General features: G+C 32.7%; 4 protein-coding genes across 6 annotated transcripts; 3 read left to right on the top strand and 1 right to left on the bottom strand.

The window, feature by feature from the left end:
- The first annotated feature begins 187 nt into the window (after positions 1 to 187).
- Positions 188 to 3,923, top strand: LOC123221943 (lipase-like). The gene is made up of 11 exons (XM_044644933.1): positions 188 to 412; positions 507 to 576; positions 1,009 to 1,088; positions 1,743 to 1,808; positions 1,898 to 1,945; positions 2,060 to 2,127; positions 2,355 to 2,427; positions 2,566 to 2,727; positions 2,944 to 3,138; positions 3,303 to 3,391; positions 3,469 to 3,923. Exons 2-11 carry the CDS (start codon positions 510 to 512, stop codon positions 3,650 to 3,652), a joined length of 1,032 nt encoding a protein of 343 aa, XP_044500868.1. The 5' UTR covers positions 188 to 412; positions 507 to 509; the 3' UTR covers positions 3,653 to 3,923.
- A 475-nt stretch (positions 3,924 to 4,398) lies between these two features.
- On the bottom strand, positions 4,399 to 5,580 carry LOC123221944. 2 transcript variants are annotated; one of them, XM_044644936.1, is made up of 3 exons: positions 4,845 to 5,580; positions 4,673 to 4,740; positions 4,399 to 4,598 (listed from the first exon to the last, which is right to left on the bottom strand). In XM_044644936.1, exons 1-3 carry the CDS (start codon positions 5,455 to 5,457, stop codon positions 4,554 to 4,556), a joined length of 726 nt encoding a protein of 241 aa, XP_044500871.1. In that variant the 5' UTR covers positions 5,458 to 5,580; the 3' UTR covers positions 4,399 to 4,553. The 2 variants fall into 2 exon arrangements, with proteins under 2 accessions (XP_044500871.1, XP_044500870.1); XM_044644935.1 differs by having other exon boundaries at positions 4,673 to 4,743; positions 4,845 to 5,578.
- Positions 5,581 to 7,510: 1,930 nt separating this feature from the next.
- LOC123221738 (actin-depolymerizing factor) lies at positions 7,511 to 9,829 on the top strand. The gene is made up of 3 exons (XM_044644639.1): positions 7,511 to 7,696; positions 8,223 to 8,488; positions 9,343 to 9,829. The coding sequence occupies exons 1-3, from the start codon at positions 7,682 to 7,684 to the stop codon at positions 9,491 to 9,493; spliced, it is 432 nt and encodes a 143-aa protein (XP_044500574.1). The 5' UTR covers positions 7,511 to 7,681; the 3' UTR covers positions 9,494 to 9,829.
- A 2,116-nt stretch (positions 9,830 to 11,945) lies between these two features.
- On the top strand, positions 11,946 to 19,568 carry LOC123220743 (cryptochrome-1). 2 transcript variants are annotated; one of them, XM_044643312.1, is made up of 6 exons: positions 11,946 to 12,166; positions 12,963 to 13,294; positions 13,969 to 14,190; positions 14,854 to 15,560; positions 15,872 to 16,553; positions 19,259 to 19,568. In XM_044643312.1, the coding sequence occupies exons 1-6, from the start codon at positions 12,114 to 12,116 to the stop codon at positions 19,267 to 19,269; spliced, it is 2,007 nt and encodes a 668-aa protein (XP_044499247.1). In that variant the 5' UTR covers positions 11,946 to 12,113; the 3' UTR covers positions 19,270 to 19,568. The 2 variants fall into 2 exon arrangements, with proteins under 2 accessions (XP_044499247.1, XP_044499248.1); XM_044643313.1 differs by having other exon boundaries at positions 11,949 to 12,170.
- The last annotated feature ends 2,351 nt before the right edge of the window (positions 19,569 to 21,919 follow it).

The following is a 21,919-nucleotide window of genomic DNA, read 5'->3' as shown; positions in this document are numbered from 1 at the left end:
TCAGAGAAACCACCGCAAGCCGCACGGGCCAGCACAGGTTTCCCCTTCAGTATAATTACTTTAATACCCAGATGCATAACTCAATAAACTCGAATAACTCTCATCAAATGCAGGTATAAATCGGTCATTATGACAAACAAACAAACATAAAAATAAAATAAATTAAATTAAATTAAAGGACGGAAAAGTACGTTATCGTCTATTTTCTTCTACCAGTGATTTCTTCTTTCTTAAATAATTTTTTATTCCTCTCATCTTCATTTTTCATTCCGATTAAATTCCATACCTAATCTTGAGATATCAAATTTAACGGTTGCGATCACTTCGGGCTTTACGGTGACCAGAAACGGAGAAACTGAGCAATCCGATTGGATTTTGAGTTTCCAATTTGACGGCAAGTGAGGTCAACCAGGTCTGAATTGTCGTTATTGTCAATATTTGTTTTATTTTGATTTTGATATATCGTTTTTATATTTTATCAATCGATTATTTGGTTATAATTGCAGAGAATGGGACAGAAGACATGGTTGATATTGCTGGTGTTTTCGTGTCTATTTAGCATCTCCTGTGGTAGAGGTAATTGTTGAACTTGTGTGTTTAATTAATGGTTTTTAGATTTTATTTTTTTCAAGTATTATTGAGTTTCTAAGCTAAAATACAGTTAATAACTGTAATTATATGTGTTTGATGGGTAATGGAAATTATGGCCTTCTAAAAGATGATTATTTCCTAGTTCTATTCATGATTAATAGATGTTTTACCAACAGTATAGATAATATATGCAAGGTTTTAAGTAGTGTATGTGCAACTGGTGGGTATTTTATGGCTTTCAATGGTTAGGGTACTGAATATCATTTCAAGTGCGTGAGAGAACAAAGTAGGAATTTATATTATAGGAATGTTGTCTTTGCCAAAGTTTTTCTATCCTTGCTGAGTTTTTCGAGGGGAAAGGGGGCAGCGTGCTGTGTAGTTGAAGATTCTGATTTTATCTGGTGGAATTTGTTGCAGAACTTAAGGTTAAGCACAAGAATAATCTACCTATTTACAATCATACTCTTGCCACAATTTTAGTGGAATATGCTTCTGCAGTAAGTTCTCTTTGTCCCTACAATCCATTTAGTGGGATTTATACTTAAGGTTTCGTGTTATGGTGTCTCTTCTCCTATATTTTTCCATCTAATACATTATGTTGTGTTTTTCTTACTTTCTTCCTGTTTTCTTTGCTTAGTTTAGAAAGAATCTAGTTCCATTGGACATCGACCTAATGAAGGGGGTGGTCCGATCCAACTGGCAGTTGAACTGGTCAACTGTTTAAAAAATAATATTCAAAACAATTTTATATTATTAAATATATAATCTGAAATTCTGAATTATTTTAACATAATAATGAACTTAGTTTAATGATATATATGCTCAAAATTGTTAGATGAGATCTTGAGTTCAAATCCCAATAATAATTCTTTTTTGCTGACTAGGTCAAACTTAAGTTTTTATTTGAAACCATTTGGTTTAGTCTAGTCTAACTCCAAAAAAGGTTTTTGAACGAATCGTAACCATTTTTCCTATCAGGTGACAGTTGAACCGGTTGGACTGACCGGTCCGATCCGGTGGTATAAATATACTTAACATTGTTTGCTTGATTTGTGTCATAAAGTGTGATGCTAAGATTTTGTCAGTACACAAAGAGAGATATGTTCAAATATCTTATAACATTGGTGACCAAAACAATATTTGGTTTTCAGGTTTACATGTCAGATTTGACACAACTGTTTACTTGGACGTGCCCAAGATGTGATGGCCTGACCAAGGTACTTGGAATGGTTCAATATTTTTCACTTACTATCGTTTGGTCTGCACTTGCAGTGATGTAACCCAATCCTCTTTTGATTGCATACAGGGATTTGAAATAATAGAACTCATTGTTGATGTCCAGCACTGCTTGCAGGTGACTTTTTCTGTGTATATAACTTTAAATTATGGCGTGGATCTCTTAGGGTAGTCTTCTCTCAGTTTCTATGTGTAGTTTGTATTTTTGACATTCATAATCATTGATTTATAGGGTTTTGTTGGGGTGGCAAAGGATCTTGATGCTATTGTCATTGCTTTTAGAGGAACTCAAGAACACAGGTATAGATTTTCTGTTGACTGTTGTTTATCTTGAACAGCATACAAATGATGGATAGCGCACAAGTTCAATGAACGAATGCTGGTGGGCTCTGTAATACGGCTGCATTGTTCACATTGCTAGAAATATGAATGATTGTACAATTGAAAGAAAATATGTTTGGTGAAATGTGAATTTTAATTCTTAAGTTGTTTCTTGTTTAATGGATTGAGTGCCTTCATATTGGCAGCATACAAAATTGGGTTGAAGACCTATTTTGGAAACAGCTTGATTTGAATTACCCTGGCATGCCTGATGCAATGGTGTGTAATCAGAAAATTGTTTCTTTTAATTTCTGTATATCTTTATTCAGTTCTTACTAAATAATTCATGTGATCAATTATTGCTGCTTGAATTGAGATAATAATACGAATATTTGCTAATTGCTCTCATTTTCTCAGGTGCACCATGGATTTTATAGTGCTTACCACAACACAACCATTCGACCGGGGGTTCTGAGTGCCATTAAAAGAGCAAATGAGATGTATGGAGACCTTGAAGTCATAGTGACAGGGCATTCTATGGGAGGGGCTATGGCTGCATTTTGTGGACTTGATCTTGCAGTAATTATTCATAAGCCTATTTTGATACAACTTTCTCTGTGTGTGCCATATAGTGAATTTGCTAGGTTTTATTTCGACAACCATAATTGTTTTTATGGAGGACTCATAATTGCTTAACAAGGTTGAATTAAGTGGCATTTGTAATTATGCTTGGACGCTTGCCTGCTTGCCTGTTTAATTTTCCAAGTTACCGAAGGAATATTTGTTTACTTGCAGGTAAATCATGAAGTTCAGGATGTTCAGGTTATGACATTTGGACAACCTCGTATTGGCAATGCAGCTTTTGCATCCTGCTATAGCCAACTTGTCCCAAACACAATTCGCATCACAAATGAACATGATATGGTCCCTCATCTGCCTCCGTACTATTATTATTTCCCGCAGAAGACATATCACCATTTCCCTAGAGAGGTACTTTTTTGTACTCATTAAAATATTCTATAGCACTTGGATAAGATGTCTGTTTGTTGGTTTCATTTTTGGGTTTGATCATCATCAATTAGCACGTTATATGTTGCAGAATATCTTATTTTTTTATATATTTCAAGCATCATAAACATTATTCTTGTTTACAGGTATGGCTATATAACATTGGAATGGGAAGCTTGGTTTATGAAGTTGAGAAGATTTGTGATGGTTCAGGTGAAGACCCAACCTGCAGCAGGTAAATCTATTTACTGTTTTTGATCTTTGAAACCAATTAGAATTTCATGGTTTATGACATTTTATTTCTGAATTCAGGTCAGTGACTGGGAATAGCATATCCGATCATTTGGCTTATTTTGGTGTTCACATGGGGTGTGACACGTGGAGATCATGTGGAATTGTGATGGATCCACAAGTAGTAGAATACAGGAAAACTGATTTCGAAGGGAATTTTATCTTGTCTAGGAATCCTGCGATACCTACTGTGGGCAACATGTGATTTCAGTAGTGTAACAGCTGAGAAAGCAGCCATGAAAGTTCAGTCAAGCAAGATGTCTTTCCTTCAGCCCTTTGAAAAAGTGTTTGTTGATTCAACTAGTGCAGCTGGGTTGAGTTGGGAAGTAGTCTCTGTATATAGCTATTGAATTGTGTTCTGTGTCATCCCTGTTAATATGATTCACCAGCACGTTTCTAGTCATCTCATTCTTCTTAGCAGACCTTGTTCAACATTTTCATATTGAATTTGTTCAATTCCATAGCGGACTTTGATTTTAGTTTTAGTTTAGAATCATTAAAATTTGAAACTTTCTCTTTGGTCATACTGGTAGATACAGCATCCGTGAAGGCCATTAGTGACTTATAGACAGACATTGCAGTCCACAGGTAGAGAAGAATACTTGCATAGGATATATCTATCGTCATTTTAAAAATGAACTCTTTGGTGTATATCTCATCACCAACACATGTAATCAAAACGTTTTAGCCAATGGAGTTTGATAAGATACAGAAACTTCATATTTTTGGTTCTCTGTAACTTGTACAATTTTGTTACGTATGCTTAAAATTCAAGTCCCGGCGGCAAGATGATGCTTAGTTAAATTATGAGAGAGCTTTTTTTTATTGGTTATTGATCGAGGTAGAAAGGGCTTACGCAACTCTAGAAGCATAAACAAGAATGAGTTTCCTTCATAAGACTGACTTAGAATTTCTCAGATTCCATATGCCGAAGATCAAAGAAGTCAAGTGGGAACATTGTAAATTTTTTAGATTCCATAATGTAATCTCAGAAAACGGTAAAAAGGGTTTAAAGCACCATACAACAACATCAATACATAAACCAGCAACTTGTAAAACTTCACAAACAAAGATGAATGGCGAATTCCCAGATTGTTCCTTAAAGATCAGACAGTTTTCAGATCATTGGTTGTTAAGGCCGCCGATTCTTCCTGCACACACAAACAAATAATAAACAAGTGCACTTCTAAGTTTTAACTAGCTAAGCTAGAAAACTCAAAAACACCTTTTCAGTAGGAGCTGAAACTCCTGCTTCCTTGGATGTGCTTTCTACTTTGACAACTGCTTCTTCTACTACTACACAAATATTTGCACATGATTAAACATTTTATAAGCTAAACCCACTTGTGCATATAAATATTCAGTAAGGTTCAACTGTTTCTATATGGGAAACATACCATTTTTGGTTTCTTCTGTGGTTTCTACTTCATTGTTAACATTCTCATTGTCATTGAACAAATTCTCCTTGACTGCAGTTTCAAGGCGAGGAGAGTCATAATCAGACTTTTGATCAGAAACAATTCCTTCAACAACTTCCTCTTCTTTTCTTGAAGAAAAGAAATGATTCGGTGATTCTTTAGATATCAGTCTTTCTTCTGGTGCGTGCTTTTCTTCGCCTGATGCCTTGTTTTCAGCTATATCCCTTACCTCAGTCTGAGGATTGTCTCCATTGACATTCTGATTCGTCTCTTGCTGTTGCACCAATGAAGAGTTTGTAATATCCTTATTTTTGGCTCCATTTTCCAGGACGGTTCCAATGTCCTTGGCTTGATCACCAACATTCGATTTCTTCCTGGCGACTGTGTTCCCAGTTGCTACATCATGTTTTGATTTTCCACAACCCATTTTCTGTCTGTCAAGACTGTGAAGGTGAATTCTGGCTGGTATGTATTTGTGTTGTTGGGATTTTGTGTGTTGCAGCCATGGTTTATATGTGTAGTTTTGTTGAGAAAAAACAGTTTTTTCTGTTGGGTTTTGAAGGCTGGAAAGGAGGTCAATATGAGAAAACATAACAGAATGGAATTTTTGGCCATGTCAAGAAACAGATTAACAAGGTCCTGTGCTGGCAATTATTTGCAGTAGTTGTATTGGTCTAATATCAGGACCTCCATTTAAGCATAGAATCTGGCACGATGCATATTACTAATAAGACACAATAAATAGCAAATATAATATACAATAATACTATATATACAAATTTTATGCATAAATTATCCAATCATATAATGACACATCATTATTTGTCTACAAAATCATGCACAAGATAAATGTTGGTTGAGTATAAAATAAATATTAATCAATTTTAGGTAAGACTTAATTTGGAAAAACCTACCAGAATGTTAAACTTGGTTTGTCAAGATTACTGACAGCTTGCTTTCAATATGATTTGCATTTCATATATTTTCGTTGAAGTTTTAATTTATGTATTATTAAGTCTCACGTTTAATAAAACCACACCTATAAATTTTTTTTTCTAATTTATTCATGTAAATTAAGAAGTTTTTTTTTTCATGCATAATATTTCATCACATAATAATATATAGTTTTTACGAATGTTAACACTAAATCAAAATTACCTTGTATGTTATTTTGATTAAATTTGAATATAATTTTATATTTAATTTAACGTCATTATTAATACAAATTAGTATACATTTTGAGAAATTGTCTTGAAGAGTAAATTACTACATTCTCTCATCTCAGGTTTAACCCAAAATTACTTTTCCACCCCTTAACAACATAAACAATATTTTCTCAACTAAAATCAAACTCTCTTGCCAGAATGTTAATTAACTATTAAATGAACACTCAACATGCATTCAAAGAAATCAATTCGGTCTTGAAAACAAAGAGACACAAGAAAAAAAAATCGACTTTGATACTTTATAAAAACATAAATAATTGTATTTCTTATATCCAAATCTTTATCAATAAAATGATGTTACTCTTCAGAGTCAAAGAAGGGAGGAAAATGGAGAAACTGTTGGCCGTTATTGTTGCCGTCACGGGAGTAGGGCTAGATTCGAGCCGAGCTGAGCTCGGCCCGGTTTTTTAATGGCTGGCTTAAGTTCGGCTCGAGCTCGATTCAAGCCGCATTCGGCTCAACTCAAGTTCGGCTCGTAACAGCTCGGTTCGGCTCGTTTTTCATATCAAAATGGCACCATTTTGTGTATATATAGAGATCAAAACGACGTCGTTTTGTATAAAAAATTTTTTAAAAAAATATACCGAATCAATTCGAGCCAGTTCGGGCTCGATTCGAGCTCGATTGAGCCGAACAGAGCCCGACTCGTTTCGGGCTCGAATCGAGCCGAACTAAATTCGGGTTCGAACTGACTCGGTTCGAATCTAACCCTACACAGGAGGAAAGGGAAAACTTAAAGATTTAGAACGAAAAAATTACTTTTTAAAATTAAAATTGAAATAAAATGTAAATTAAAAAAAAGACAAAATTAAATTTTTTAATATTATTAATAAAATAATAATTTTATTTTAATTTTAAATAATTTTTTAATAATAATAAACCTATAAATAAATATTTAAATATTTAAAATCCCTTAAACATATATTTATTTTTATATTAAAATTTAGATGAAAGGCAGTCCTTGCACCTTAAAATAATATATATTTATATATTATGATTACTTATAAACGTTATATAATAATTTTATTTCTCGTATGATTAATCTTTTAACTCTAATATATGCAAAACATTAGAGATAATTGAAGTGTTAAGACAAACCGACTTTCATCATTCCCATTGCATAGGTGACAGCCCATTCCATATTACGGGTGAAACAATTCGGCCAACAGTACACGTGGAAGGCCAATGACTGATCTTATCATGATCCAGACTCCAGAGGAATCAACGGTCATGAATTCCAACAATGGGCATAAAAAACTCTAAACTCTGATGTAAGATTAGCATCCCTTTCAACCACCAGATTAAATGACGGTCACTGTCAAAGAAAAATGGGCAAAGCGCTTCACGTCACGTCACGTCACCGCACTGCCTCTTTGCCTTTCCCCTCAAACCAACGAATCTTTTCTTTTCCTTCAAACTAGAGAGAGAACATATATCTTTTATTTTTTTAACAGCGAATTTTTATTTATAAATTATAATTTTCTTATTTTGGTTATCTTCTCTCCGTAAGTCTTTCTGATTTCTTTCCTATTGCTCGTTCTCTAAACTTGGTTTCCTTCTTTGCCGTTTGTTTGATTTTTCACCGAGGCCATGTCTTTCAGAGGAGTAAGATTTCTCGTTCTCTACCAGTCTGTAATTTACTCCTTCATAGTCTAATTTTCTTGTAATGTGGATTTTGCTTACTATTTTTACATAGGGTTGTTTTCTCTGATGTGTAGTGAACTATAGTTTTAGTTTGTTTGCTATTTTTTTGTGTATTCTTTTCTGGGTAGTTGTAAAGTGCCGTTCTTGGAGAGATCTTAGTGTTTATTGACCTAAAAGTGGTTTTTTAAGCATTGTAAGACGGGAAATGTGCTTGCATGATTAATTTTATTACGTCTTTTTCCTGAAATAGCGGAAGTAGTGTTTTCTGAGCAAGCAGTTTGTAATTGGGTTTATTTTTGTCGGCAAATTTAAGTGTTTATTATTTGAGAAGATGTTGTTGTTGGAGTATAATTTGAAGTTGATATTAGTTACTTTCTGGTTTAGAACCATACATATTGATGCTAAGGCCTATGGTTTTTTGTATATGAATATTTATTCATCTTGGTGGGGCTAAGTAGCAAACATCTAATTTGGGCGTTGTTTGTAGACAAATGCTTCTTCCGGCATGGGGGTGGCTGAACATAGCAAAATCACATATATGGAATTGCAGAGGAAGAAGGTATACCGCTATCTGATCTTTAAGATTGATGAGAAGAAAAATGAGGTTGTCGTAGAGAAGACCGGAGGCCCAGCTGAGGGCTATGAAGATTTTACTGCGTCGTTGCCTGAGAATGATTGTCGATATGCAGTTTATGACTTCGATTTTGTGACCTCTGAAAACTGCCAAAAGAGCAAGATCTTTTTCATAGCATGGTGTGTTCGTTTTTTCTGTATGCCTGATCTTATATTTGCCTAGCTTTAGTCACTTGTTTGTATTCTTATTGTTTTTTCCCTCTTTCAAAGCAAACAATTTTTCTTACTTACAACAGACCTAACTCAATCCTTCCCCACACATTAACACTATGAGGGGGATTTGATCCCAAGGCATCTTCAAGGTACAACCAATTTTGGTTTGCATCCTCTTTTGGCGATCCTTTTTTGTTGTTGGTCCCTGGAGTTGGATTATGTTCATTAATCAAATAGATTATAAGGGGGCTGATTGATAGGGATTAGAGGGACAAGAAGGGAGAGAATTATATAACTTAGAGGATATGTTTGAGAGAATTAGGGTGAGAAAGTACTCAGTTATTTATAATAAACTGTTTTTATCAACAATGAATTGGACCTCTATTTATGCGGCCAACTCTAGACTATAAATGGTATTTTCTAGGATATTAATTCTAAGATAAAGAAAATCAAATCAAATATCCCCATCTGAAAGAAGGATCATCTAGGTAAGAAAATCTTTTCTCTTCACCACTCCAAAGACCAAATGCTAGATAAGAAATGAATAATAAAGTCTCTAATGAAGGAAATAAATCCTAGGCCTCTGATTCTACATCTGATTGGTCAACTTGTTATTTTGCAGTTGTTGCGGTTGTTGGCTAGAAAAGAGTTGCCTTTGAAGTAGTAAACATTGGATCTTCTTGATAAAATTTGAGTTAACTCTTGTATTCATGAGTGGGTTATAAGAAAGTGTCATGTTGATTTTTTCTGGGGCATCTTCTGTTACTAGTCATCTCTGCAATTATTTGCTTAATTTCTTTTAATTTGATGTTTCCTTTCAGGTCTCCTTCTGTTTCTCGAATTCGATCCAAGATGCTTTATGCAACATCTAAGGACAGGTTCAGGAGGGCTCTGGAGGGCATCCACTATGAAATCCAGGCAACTGACCCAACTGAGATGGATCTTGAGGTGCTCAGAGAGCGTGCACACTGATTTACTCAAGGCAAATGGCTTTTCATCTTTAAGAGACTCCATTGGGCTTCTTTACATTATAAAGGCGCAATCTTTCCTGCTTCAATTTGTTACCGGATTTGCATTATCGTTTGATGCATAATACATATAGTTAGCTAAATAATCAGCACCTGAGAAGGCTGATCAGGAGCTTATGGATGACACATCTGGGTGTGTAGGACTAGGGCTCTTTATTGCCATGATGCTTCTCGGGTGAAGTTTGATATGATTATGGGAAAATCAGCTGTTTGATTCTTGTTAATGAAATGATTATTATATTATAATGAGTCTCTATCTTCATCAAAGTTTCCAGTTAAACCTTGTTCTGGTATTTTTCCACATGCTCTCCAGAAACGATCCACAATGTCGTTTTTGCCACGTACGATTGAGTTCTTGTCTATCAAGTTTTATATTATAAATTGGCCAAAGTACTATTTTCCACGCAAGGATGCTGATTTTTAAAGTTTTTTTTTTTATTAATTTTAAAATTTATAATTACTTGTTTTATGAGTGATTAAAATAAATTAAATTTATTAATTATAATATTTTTTCTTGTAAATCTTAAAATTAATAATTCTTATTTAATTTAAATTTGGAAAATAGTTTTTATTTTGTCTTTATCAACAGTGATATTGAAGAGAATCGTTGAAAGAAGGTTGTGTCAGAAAGAAAGAGACTTGTTTGGAGGTTGTTGGAGAAGAGGAGATATGGTTAGAAAATTGAATTTGAATAATTAAAAATTTTAATAAGAAAAATGTTGTTTTTAAACATTTAAAAAAATAATAATTTTTAGGATTAAAAAAATAAAAATTAAATTAAATTTATTTTTAATATTATAAATAAAATAATGATTTTATTTTTATAATTATTATTTCTAATTATTTATATATAAATAAATAAATAATTTTAAAATTATAGAAAAAAATTTAAGAAAATAACCAACCATTTTGTGGGAAATAGTCTTTTCGCCGTATAAATTGGACTCATTCGACTTGAATGGATTTGATGGACAAGTAAATCGTTCTAATGTCTATCTTCTGGGCCTTGAAGATATCAATTCTTAAACCGATAAGCAAGATGTGTTAGGTTCCTGTGTCATAAATGACATGTCCTGAGTCCTGCAGAATGTGATATGATGTAGTCCAGTTATTTTAAGTTGTCTTGTGGTGTTACATCATTTGCCAGAACGATCCATGTGGCTTATGGGCGCTGTCAATGCCCAACCAACCACCTGTTGCTCTGGTCCAAAAGGTGTTAAATTTTCGCCTCTCGTTTTTTAACCTGGTTACTGAACTGGGGCTAGTAGCAAATTTCTTCTACATCTGAGGCCAAAAAAGGGAAATTATAGGATTGATACTGCCAGCCGAGTCACATTAATTAAGACTGGTTCAGAATTTGTACTTGCAATGATCGTGGTTCTTAATGGTTAAGATAAAGCAATTTTTGTAATGTTCTATATTGCTAAAAATGACATATAATACAATAAAGGGCAAATGATTTTTTCCCACCAAAGTATTGTAAAAATCTGAAGTAATACCCTAACATTTTTTTAAAACTTAAATATTTATCTATTTGTTAGTTCTATTGATTATAAATATGAATAAAATTTTTATTTAGATAAAAAAATTATTGTTTTCGTTTAGTTTTAAAAATTAGTCATTTTTTAATTCAAACTTTGAAATATTGTATTTATATATCAAAAATTTCATTTCATCTTTTCGATAATAGTTCTTTCCAGTGTTCTTCTTTGGCGATATCTCTTCTCTCTTTATGGTGGTTTTCCTATACAAAAACCATAAAAAAATCTAACTGAAATGACAAGATTTTCTCACACAAATTTAGGCAAAAATTACACAGATTCATATGACAATTTATTTAGATCAGTATGTGAAAATTCAGCTATTTTGGTCAAATTCCTCGTCAGGAAATCACCATAAAGGGAGGAGAGATACTGTTGAACAAGAATACCAATAGATGAAATAAAAGTTTTAAGGTATAAATATAATATCTTAAAGTTTGAGGGGTTAACTATTTAGTCAAAGTTTGAGATGTAAATTGATGTTTCAAAGTTTGAAAGCATAAATGATTAACTTTTAAAATAAGAGATTAAAAAGAAATCAAATTTTTGTTTAATCAGTAAAAATTAATAAATAAATAAATTTTTAAAAATTACCAGTATCACTCAAATTTCACTATAGCTTGGGTGGGAATAAGTCTTTTGTTGGCCAACAATAAAAAAAAGGAAGGCAAATCTTTCTTTCCTTTAAGGGAAAAAGAATCAGCGGAAGGAAAACTCAAACAAAGTATTAAATAAATAAGAGTCACAAGTCTCATGCAAACGTGATAGAGAGAGATCTTATCTGCTTATTTTTTACATTGGATCGGGATTCAGAAAGCAGACAAGATATGTCTTCCCCACCACTATCAATCATGCCTTTGGCCACGTGATTTCGATACATTAGAGGATTAGAGATCAACTCAACTCACCCACTTTCATTGAAATACAATCCCACTTAACAGTTTTTTCAAAGGAATTTTACTATACGGACACACACTTTACTGTTACTGTTGATCATCTAAATAAATTTACACCATCAATCATATGCACCAAACTTGTGTACTACTTTTATGTGGGCTTGCTGTGTTTATAGCTAAGTAGGTAAGATGGCTCCATATAGCTAGTCAATATTATAACTGTTAAAGCTTTCACTTTGATTTTCTGATTTGTTTTAGATTTAGATTTGTATTTATTTAATAATCTAGTTGTACTTGTTTGTGGATAACATTCTTTAATGGGAATTATTAAGTAATTGTTGTGGTGTATTTCAGATGCATGTTCTTTGTTCACATGAAGTCTGATCTTGTAGTCGTATATAGAATTTTCAGTTGAAAACTGCATAAGTGGTGTTTGGGGTTTTAAGAAGTTGTTTTTATAGTTGGGGTTGCTTCTTCTTGTAGAAGTTTTTGATTCTGTGGTTGCTAGTAGTTAATTTCAATATCAGGGTCTACGAGTTGGAGGTATTTCGGATTGGTCAGACATGTAGGGAAGGTTTGATTGGATTTAGATTTAGGTTTGATATCTTTGATACAAAGCGTAGCATCAAAGTGGAGGGACAGCTTCATAGGCTGTTTATTTAAGACCTTGTTGGCTACAAATAATTTTGACTGCCAAAGCTTTCTGGGGGATTTTCAGTTTTGTAGGTTTGGCCTTTTTTGTGTTGATTGGATGAATTTCTGGCAATACAATTATGTATCTTTTGATCTTTTAGGAAAATCTCAGGTTTCAAAATTGTTCTTTTGGTTACTTTGTGCTCTTGAATTGAACAACATAAAGTTGTTGGGTTGAAGATGTATTAATGATTTTTCCTTGTTGATATTCTCACATCTGGACTGAAGGAAAGACGTGTTGAACTTACTGAGTGTTACAAGATCTAGTACTTAATTTTTTCAGGGGAAGATCTGAGTTACTCAACATGGATGGCAATAAGACCATAGTATGGTTTAGAAGGGACCTTAGGATTGAGGACAATCCTGCTTTAGCAGCTGCTGCTAGGGGTGGTAGTGTCTTTCCTGTCTATATATGGTGCCCTAAAGAAGAAGAACAATTCTACCCTGGTCGAGTATCAAGGTGGTGGTTAAAGGAGTCTCTTGCCCACTTGGGGCAATCCCTAAAGTCTCTTGGGGCTGAACTTGTGTTGATCAAAACCCAGAGTACTCTTGCTGCTCTTATGGAGTGCATCAATGCAGTAAAGGCAACAAAAGTCGTATTTAACCATCTTTACGGTATGCTCTGGGCAGTTAAACCAAATATATAGTTATCATATCTCTTATTTTTTTTATGTAATATCCTGTTCTGTTTTTTTATATTTCTACTAATTTTAGTCAAATTGAAGCTAATGACTTTTGTTGAATTGAAAATCCCTAAATAGTTGTTAGTAAGAAGATTATGAACTGTTGTAATAATACTTGAAGGTTCTGGGGGATAATTTGCTATTGAAATTCTCTTTCATTCTCTACGAAGGAAAGGATCATTTGTTTTGATACTTATAGTCATGATTTTATAGTTTGTATGGTTGTGGCAATGTTGAGTAAAAAATGAAAATAAAAGATATGTCTTCCACCATTCTGCTTTGAGTTAAATCAGGTTCAGATATGTGTTTCTGTGGTTGTAGCCTTCGTGATGCCTCCATCTATGAAGCAAAAGCAGATAGAAATGTCCCAAGATTCTCAAAATTTATGCTACGGAATATATCATCTCTGCAGAGCAACCCTTCTATCAAGTCAGAGTTCAGATCTGTATTGGATCTTGGAGGAATGGCCTATTCCTTAGTGGATTATACGTTTGGGTTGATATTTTCTGGAGTTTGTTCCTTTGAAATCTAGTTGGATATTTTTTGAATTGTTGATATTTTTGTCCTTTCTTCTCATTTAGTCTTTTTTCTTTATTTTTATCCCAGATCCTGTTTCGCTTGTTCGTGACCACAGCATTAAAGAAAAACTGGTGGAGCTTGGCATTTCAGTTCAGAGCTATAATGGTGATTTGTTGTATGAACCTTGGGAAATATATGATGAAAGAGGGGATGCTTTTACAACTTTTGATCCCTATTGGGACAAATGTTTGCACATGCAAATGGAACCTGTTTCAGTTCTTCCTCCATGGCGTTTAATGCAAGTGGCAGGTAAATTTAGATAGATGGTAAGGTATATTAATCCAGTTCTTAGTAACAAAATCCACTGTTTATTTGGGGCTACTTTATCTTCATGCTAAATGAAAAGGACAGATTTTATTTCGTTGGTGCAACATATTTGGTGGTACCGCTATGGTCCTGGTTTAACAAGTTATATGTATGGGTTTATTTGTGTGTTTGCTTAGTTTAGTTTGTATAATAAGTGGCCACAATGTTGTCCTTGTCTTTGGCTCCGAGCCTCAAAATTCAATCTGGCCCTGGAAATCGTATGGTTAAGTACAAACCATATAATGAAGAAACATGCAAGATATGTTTCTTGCTTGAATATAGTTATATAATGAAGAAGTGCATGCTTGAATATATAATGGGAACATATATGAACAAGCAGAATGAATAATGGAGAAGTTTTCAGCTTGTTCTATGACTTGATAAAAACAAATTAGCAACATCATGGTCCTGGTCTTCATCTGAGGTAACTTGCCCCACTACACTGTAAATTTAACACAAGCAAAATGAAGGACATGCATCCATGTTTGCACAAATATGTTCATGCCTGTGCAGAACATGGAGAATGAAATGGCTATAATTGTGTGCATGTGAAAATTATATATTTGGACAGGAAGAATTTATAGTTTTTTTTTTTGTTTATTCCAGGAAAGGTTGAAAATTGTTCTATCGAGGAGTTAGGTCTTGAAAATGAATCTGAAAAATCAAGTAATGCCTTATTAGGACGAGGATGGTCTCCCGGTTGGAGCAATGCTGACAAAGTTCTGACTGAGTTTGTTGAACAACACCTCCTTCACTATTCAAAGAACAGACAAAAGCTTGGAGGGAATGCCACTTCACTTTTGTCTCCATATCTCCATTTTGGAGAGCTAAGTGTGAGGAAAGTTTTCCAGTGTGTGCGAATGAAGCAGCTACTATGGGCAAAAGAAGAGAACTTAGAAGGGAAAGACAGTGTGGTTCTTTTTCTTCGGGCCATGGGGCTTAGGGAATACTCCCGTTACATTTGTTTTAACTTTCCATTCAGTCATGAGAGATCATTGTTGGGCAATTTAAAATATTTTCCTTGGCATGCTGATCTGGGCAATTTTAAGGTTTGGAGACAGGGTCGGACTGGTTACCCATTGGTGGATGCTGGAATGAGGGAGCTTTGGGCAACAGGTTGGATACACAACCGAATTAGAGTGATTGTTTCAAGTTTTGCTGTGAAGTTTCTGCTTCTCCCATGGAGATGGGGAATGAAATATTTCTGGGACACACTTTTGGATGCGGATTTGGAAAGTGATATTCTTGGCTGGCAGTATATTTCTGGCAGCTTACCAGATGGCCATGAACTTGAACGATTAGATAGCCCAGAGGTATGTCAGATTTGATCATTTACTGATGATTATGCAATTGAATTAGTAGTTATGTGATGCAATTCTCTGAGTTTTGAACAATAGTGTCAAAAATCTAAGTGTAGTATTCTAATCCATATGTAAATGAGGTACATGTCTCTATTGTCATCACTATTGATCTCAGTGGCTAGTTTTTTCTACATATATAATCTGAACATGTGTTACGACACTATGCGTATTGATATTGCTGATCCAATCTAAATTAAATGTTGAAATAGTCTTGCACATGTAGATGCCTTGTACCTCATTAATTTGAATTTTTTGGGAGTCAGATTCAAGGGTCTAAATTTGACCCAGAAGGTGAATACGTGAGACAATGGCTGCCTGAGCTGGCTAGAATGCCGACCGAGTGGATCCATCATCCTTGGGATGCACCTGTTGCTGTTCTTAAAGCTGCTGGGGTTGAGCTGGGATTAAACTATCCGAAACCGATAATAGACTTAGACTTAGCTAGAGAACGTTTAACGCAAGCAATATTCAAAATGTGGGAAATGGAAGCTGCTTCCAGGGCCACAAACTCAAGTGAGCCAAATGAAGTTGTTATAGATAATTCTGATAGTGTTCAAGCTTCAGCCATTCCAGAGGTTGGCATAATAAGGGAAAGGACTCCTTGTCCTTCAATTTCATCTAATGATCAGAAGGTGCCCTCTTTTCAAATTGGCAAGAGTAATCCAACTTGTAGGAAGAGACCAAAAGATGTGGAAGAAGAAAGGCCGCACATAAATGTTTTGCATGATCACAACAACAATGCTGGGAATGCAAGAACGGATGAAGATTTGTGCTCCACAGCTGAATCTTCAGCAGCTAAGAAGCAGAGCACAAGCAACATTTCATTTTCTGTTCCTCAGCCTTGTTCTTCATCAAAAGTCAAGCCTTCACAGGAGTATGACTACTCGGAGTTCAAGCGACCATGGCTAGCACAAATTGACATGGAACAGAGTTCAGGCAAGGGAGGTAAGTAATCAAGTTACTTTGCCATTTTAAATACTGCGTTTCCCAGAATTTGCATTTTCTTTATTTTACATGGGAAACTGCAAAATTTGAGTCAATTGGTCATCTAGGCATCCTAATACATGACATTAAGACTAACTAGAGAGCCCAGAATCTTATCAAAGTTATAATTTTCGGCATATCAGATTAATATTGACTCAATTTATGCTTGCAAAATCTTTTGAAACCTGAACTATGTCAAAGGTGTACGGAAGTGCTGTCTTAATGTTTCCAAGTTTCAAAATGAGAATGAACTTTTTTTTTTTAAATCAGTAGAAAATTGGCTCAATTGCAGCTGGGTTTTGCCGAAACCTCATCCTACTAAAATATATTCTCGGCAAAATTTAGAACCTAGGCTTGATTACCTGTTAAAGCATTGTTGAATCAAGATAGCGTACATGAACATAATTAACAGTAAATATCCACTATTAACTGTAATTTACTAAAAGTTTCCTGTCAAAGCACAAGGTCATGTTGTCTTTTAGTTGGTCTTCATCCTGCAGTAGGCAATTGTAGGCACCAATTGAAATGTATTGATGTTTTCAACTAATTTTGTACTTGTTCTTGACTTGTTTGCTTTCTAGAACAATCTATAATTACTTGCAAAAGAAAAGTAAAAAATGTAAAACGAGGGGCTGACTTATGGGATAATTTAGGAATTTTTCTTTATAAGAGATTAAAGCGGTTTTCCCTGGAGATGAAAAATTCGCCCACCAGGTTTAATCAATTTGCAAATTCTTCAGCAGTTAGTTAAAAGAATGAAATTGGCTGATATTATGACAATACTAGGTAATATAGATATCATTATGGGAGAAGTTGATTGTTGAAATGCTAATTGCTAAAACAGGAGTGCAAGATATCAATTCTTTTTTTAGATTGGAATTCTTAAAAGAGGTCTATAGGATCGCATGGATGTTTGTTCCTATTTTCACTCTTGTATTGAGAATCACAATAGGTGTACTCTAATTATGTGGTTAGAAAGAGAGGCCAAAGTATTCTTACAAAGAGTGTTGTAATGTGTCCTTATAATGATAGAACAACTCTATAGAGATAGACAACAATACCTATTTCCACATGGCTAAAGCCCATAAACTCTTGCCATTTTCGTTATAAAAGATGACATCGTACTCTCTTCAAGTGGGACTTATAGATTGTAGAATGACTCACTAGCAGGATGATACGAATTTTATGAGAACCACACCTCAAAAGCTAACTATTGAGATGGGAGAGCTCAAGACCATATAAACCGCATACTAATTACCTATACTTTACAATGTGGGATCCAAATCTCATACCTTGCACTTGGGATTTTAACATACCACCACGCTCTGCAGCCCCGACGCCTACGCCAGCTGGCTGTGCGCTAGCTCCCTGCTAGTTTCGGGCGAACACTGCAATGTCGGTGTCACCACCCGCGCCGTACGATTGCAACTGGGAGACATGGTGATGACGTTGATACCAAATGATACGAATCTTAGGAGAACCATACCTCAAAAGCTAGCTATTGAGATGGGAGAACCCAAATCCATATAAACCCCACACTAGTTACTCATACTTTTCAATGTGGGATTTAAGTCCTATACCTTGCACTTGGGATTCTAACATAGGATTTGAGACTATGACCGTTTAGAGTTTCTAAAAGATCCTCATGAAGAGGCAAACACAAAGCATACTTATGCATCTGTTCCTTTTATTATTTTAATTTGTTGTAATTGTATTTGTATATCTCCATCTCTTAAACCACTAAGTTATCTGAAATTGTTGTAGTTTGTTGGTATGTGTCGAATTCCCTCCATATGATGGATGTAAAAATATAGTTTAGAAAATATAGTCTCTCTTCCATAACATGTAATTCTAAAACCCTCTCTCTTAAGGGGAAAACCTTTGTAGAATTATCTAATGCAAGACTCTTGAGAATTCATTTTTTTGACAAGAAGAATGTTTTGTGCTTGCTTCTTCATGAGGATCCTACACATCAAGAACTCTAAACAACCATGCTCCCAAATCCTAATAAAGAGTTATTATAAAGTTCATGAGAGCCCTCCTTGAAGAGAGCACAATTACACCTTCTATGATAAGAATGACTCGAGTTTAAAAGCTCTAGCTATTCCACAATTATAGGGACGTCTTACAACACCTTTCATAGGAATACCTTAGCCTATATAGGTTAGCCCCTTCATTTGGTATCCATCTATTAAGGTATAATTGTACAATTATGGTTGCAATAATAGTTATACTTTATATTCTTGAGGGCTACCCAAAAGTGGAAAAACACTCTCAAGTAACAGAAATGATGCAAAACCCTTTGTTATCTATTATCAAAATCCTGTTGAAGTTGTCAGAGGAGAAGTAAAACTATTATAACATATGTTTGAGAGTCTTTTTTTTTTTTTTTTTAAAGATTTGGGCAAAACCTCAAATTAAAGTTGTTATATCTTTCTTTGTTATCAGCATAAATATTTAAGGTCAAAGATAAATTGGTATCTAAATCTGCTATTGTGTGAATTGTCAATTCTGTTAATGCCAGATATATGATAAGGGATTTTGAGTTAATACTGATATCGCAGGCAGGTTAAGAAATTCATCAATGTTAACTAATAGTCATTCCTCATGAGATCTTCATGATTGGCTTATAATGCAGTTGTTTGTGTTTTGTGTTGAATCTGCAGGAGCTACGTGATATTAAGACGAGGTAACTATATTGTGATATTAAGACAAGATAACTATATTTTGATTACCGGAAAAGAACTCGGTCGTTTTCTGTGTAAATTTGGTGCAGTTTGATGACCAACTTCAAAGTATTTCCATCAGATGTTTGAACTTTGAAATCTAATTGGCTGATTCTGTGTACTAGATTTAAACACACAACAGGCTGCAAACATTTCGATGTAGATAATATGTATCTTCTTCTGTCTTTGAAAACTGAACTTAACCTTAGTCCAGATACTATTGAAGCTCCTTATCTATGCTTTGGAATAACCATCTCTTGAATTCAGCATTCAGAAATGTGTGTTAGAAAAATTATCGACTTTGTCATCAGAATCGTCTTATTCTTGAGTTGACAGCGGAGATTATTATTGTAATTATAGTTTAATTTGGGGGAAATTGAAAATTTTAGCACTATTTTATTCCGTGTATACAAAATTGTCACCTATCCTAAAGCTTTCACAAATATACCATAACAGTACTCACCTTCCCCAAAATACCTCTCTTCAATCTTTCATACATAAATTCTCTCTCCTCTTCTCCGTAACTTTTTTTTCTCTTCTTCTTCTTCTTTCAAAGTGATAAAAGAATCACTCTCACTTCTTCCTCATCTTCAAAAACAAAAGCAGGAAGAAAAAAACTAAATTTTTCAGATTAAGAATTTTTCAAAGTAAGGATTTAAAAAAAAAGAGCAACCCACGAAAACTCAAACACATCCACTGTATAAACCTTAGAGGAAATGACGATGGGAGAAGACTATGTAACAGTATTTAACTGGAAAAAGATAAAAAATTGAAATTTAAGGATTTAAGTGAAACAAAAAAAACTGGGCATTTAACTTAAAAAAAAAAAAAAAGGTTGGCGTGAAAGTTGTTGTGTAACGCCAACTCTTAATATATGTATATAATATTAAATAATATTATTATATTAATATAATATATTATATACTATAATATTATAATATTATAATATAATATATAATATATTATAATTTATATAATTATATTATAATATTATTATAATATTTTATATATATTATATATTATATATATAATATTATATATTATATAATTAAATTAATCCATCCTGTTTTGTATATAATTTCACAACTGTGGGGGCCTGAGCAAAATCCATGCCAAATTTGTTTGCAGTAGCATCGAATATTACAGAGGAATAATTGCAGAGAATACACAGTCTGGCAGGGTTGCATTGATCGAAAAATATATTCACGTGATACCATTTAATATATTATTACCTATTATTATTACTATTATCTTTATATAATTATAATTATATAATATATTAATATATTGTATATTATTTTTAATATTGATAATTATATAATATTAATATAATATTATAATATGTTATATTATATTACATTAATTTGAAGAATTCTTAATATTATAATATTATATAATAATATTATATTATATTTTAATTATAATATTGTGTTAAAAACTGGAAAAAAATTGATTGGCAGACCTATATAATCTTATTATGTAGATTTCAGATTTCAGAATAAGACTGATATTTAATTAAAAATTACTGAAAAAAAAAAAATTTTGAGGGTTAACATAACATTAACAAAAAGCAGACAAATGGTTGAGGCACACCGCCAACCCATAATATATTAAAAGTAGGTCACGCCAACCCTTCAATGTATATTAAATAATATTATATAATATATTTTATATATATTATATTATATATTATAATATAGATTATATTATATTATATATTATATAATATTAATATATAATTATATAATATAATTATAATATTATAATAAAAAATATCATATAAATAATTTATTATATATAATATATTATATATTAATATATAATATAATTAAAATTCTATAATATATTACATAATATATAATATATATAATATTATATATATATATATATATATATATATATATATATATATATATATATATATATATATATATATATATATATATATATATATATATATATATATATATATATATATGTATATAGCCTGGGTTGGCGGAATCGCCAACCATTATTATAAGATATAATACTGTAAAAATATATAGTATAATATATAATATTTTATAATATTTTATAAAATACAAAAAGTGCACGCCAACCCTTTTTAGGTATATTTAAAATATATTATAATATAATTTCCGTATATTATATTATAATTATATTATATATTAATATAAATTATAATTATATAATTATATTATAATACTATATAATTTAATATATTAAATAAACGAATAAGGGTTTTTGTCAACCCTGACAATAATATATACATATATTATATTATATGATATTATATATAATAATATAATATAATTATAATATTATATATTATAATATATAATAATATAATATAATTATAATATTATAATAAAAAATATCATATAAATAATTTATTATACATAATATAATTATAATTCTATTATATATTTTACATAATATATAATAATATAATAATATATATATATTAATATAATATATATGTATATAGCCTCGGTTGGCGGAATCGCCAACCCTTGGTGTCACCAAGGGTTGGCGATTCCGTCAATCATTATTATAATATATTATACTGTAAAAATATATAGTATAATATATAATATTTTA

This window comes from Mangifera indica, chromosome 7, assembly GCF_011075055.1.
Source record: "Mangifera indica cultivar Alphonso chromosome 7, CATAS_Mindica_2.1, whole genome shotgun sequence".
Taxonomy (NCBI): domain Eukaryota; kingdom Viridiplantae; phylum Streptophyta; class Magnoliopsida; order Sapindales; family Anacardiaceae; genus Mangifera; species Mangifera indica.
Note: the sequence above shows the minus strand (reverse complement) of the source record. Positions and strands in the feature narration are given on the sequence as shown.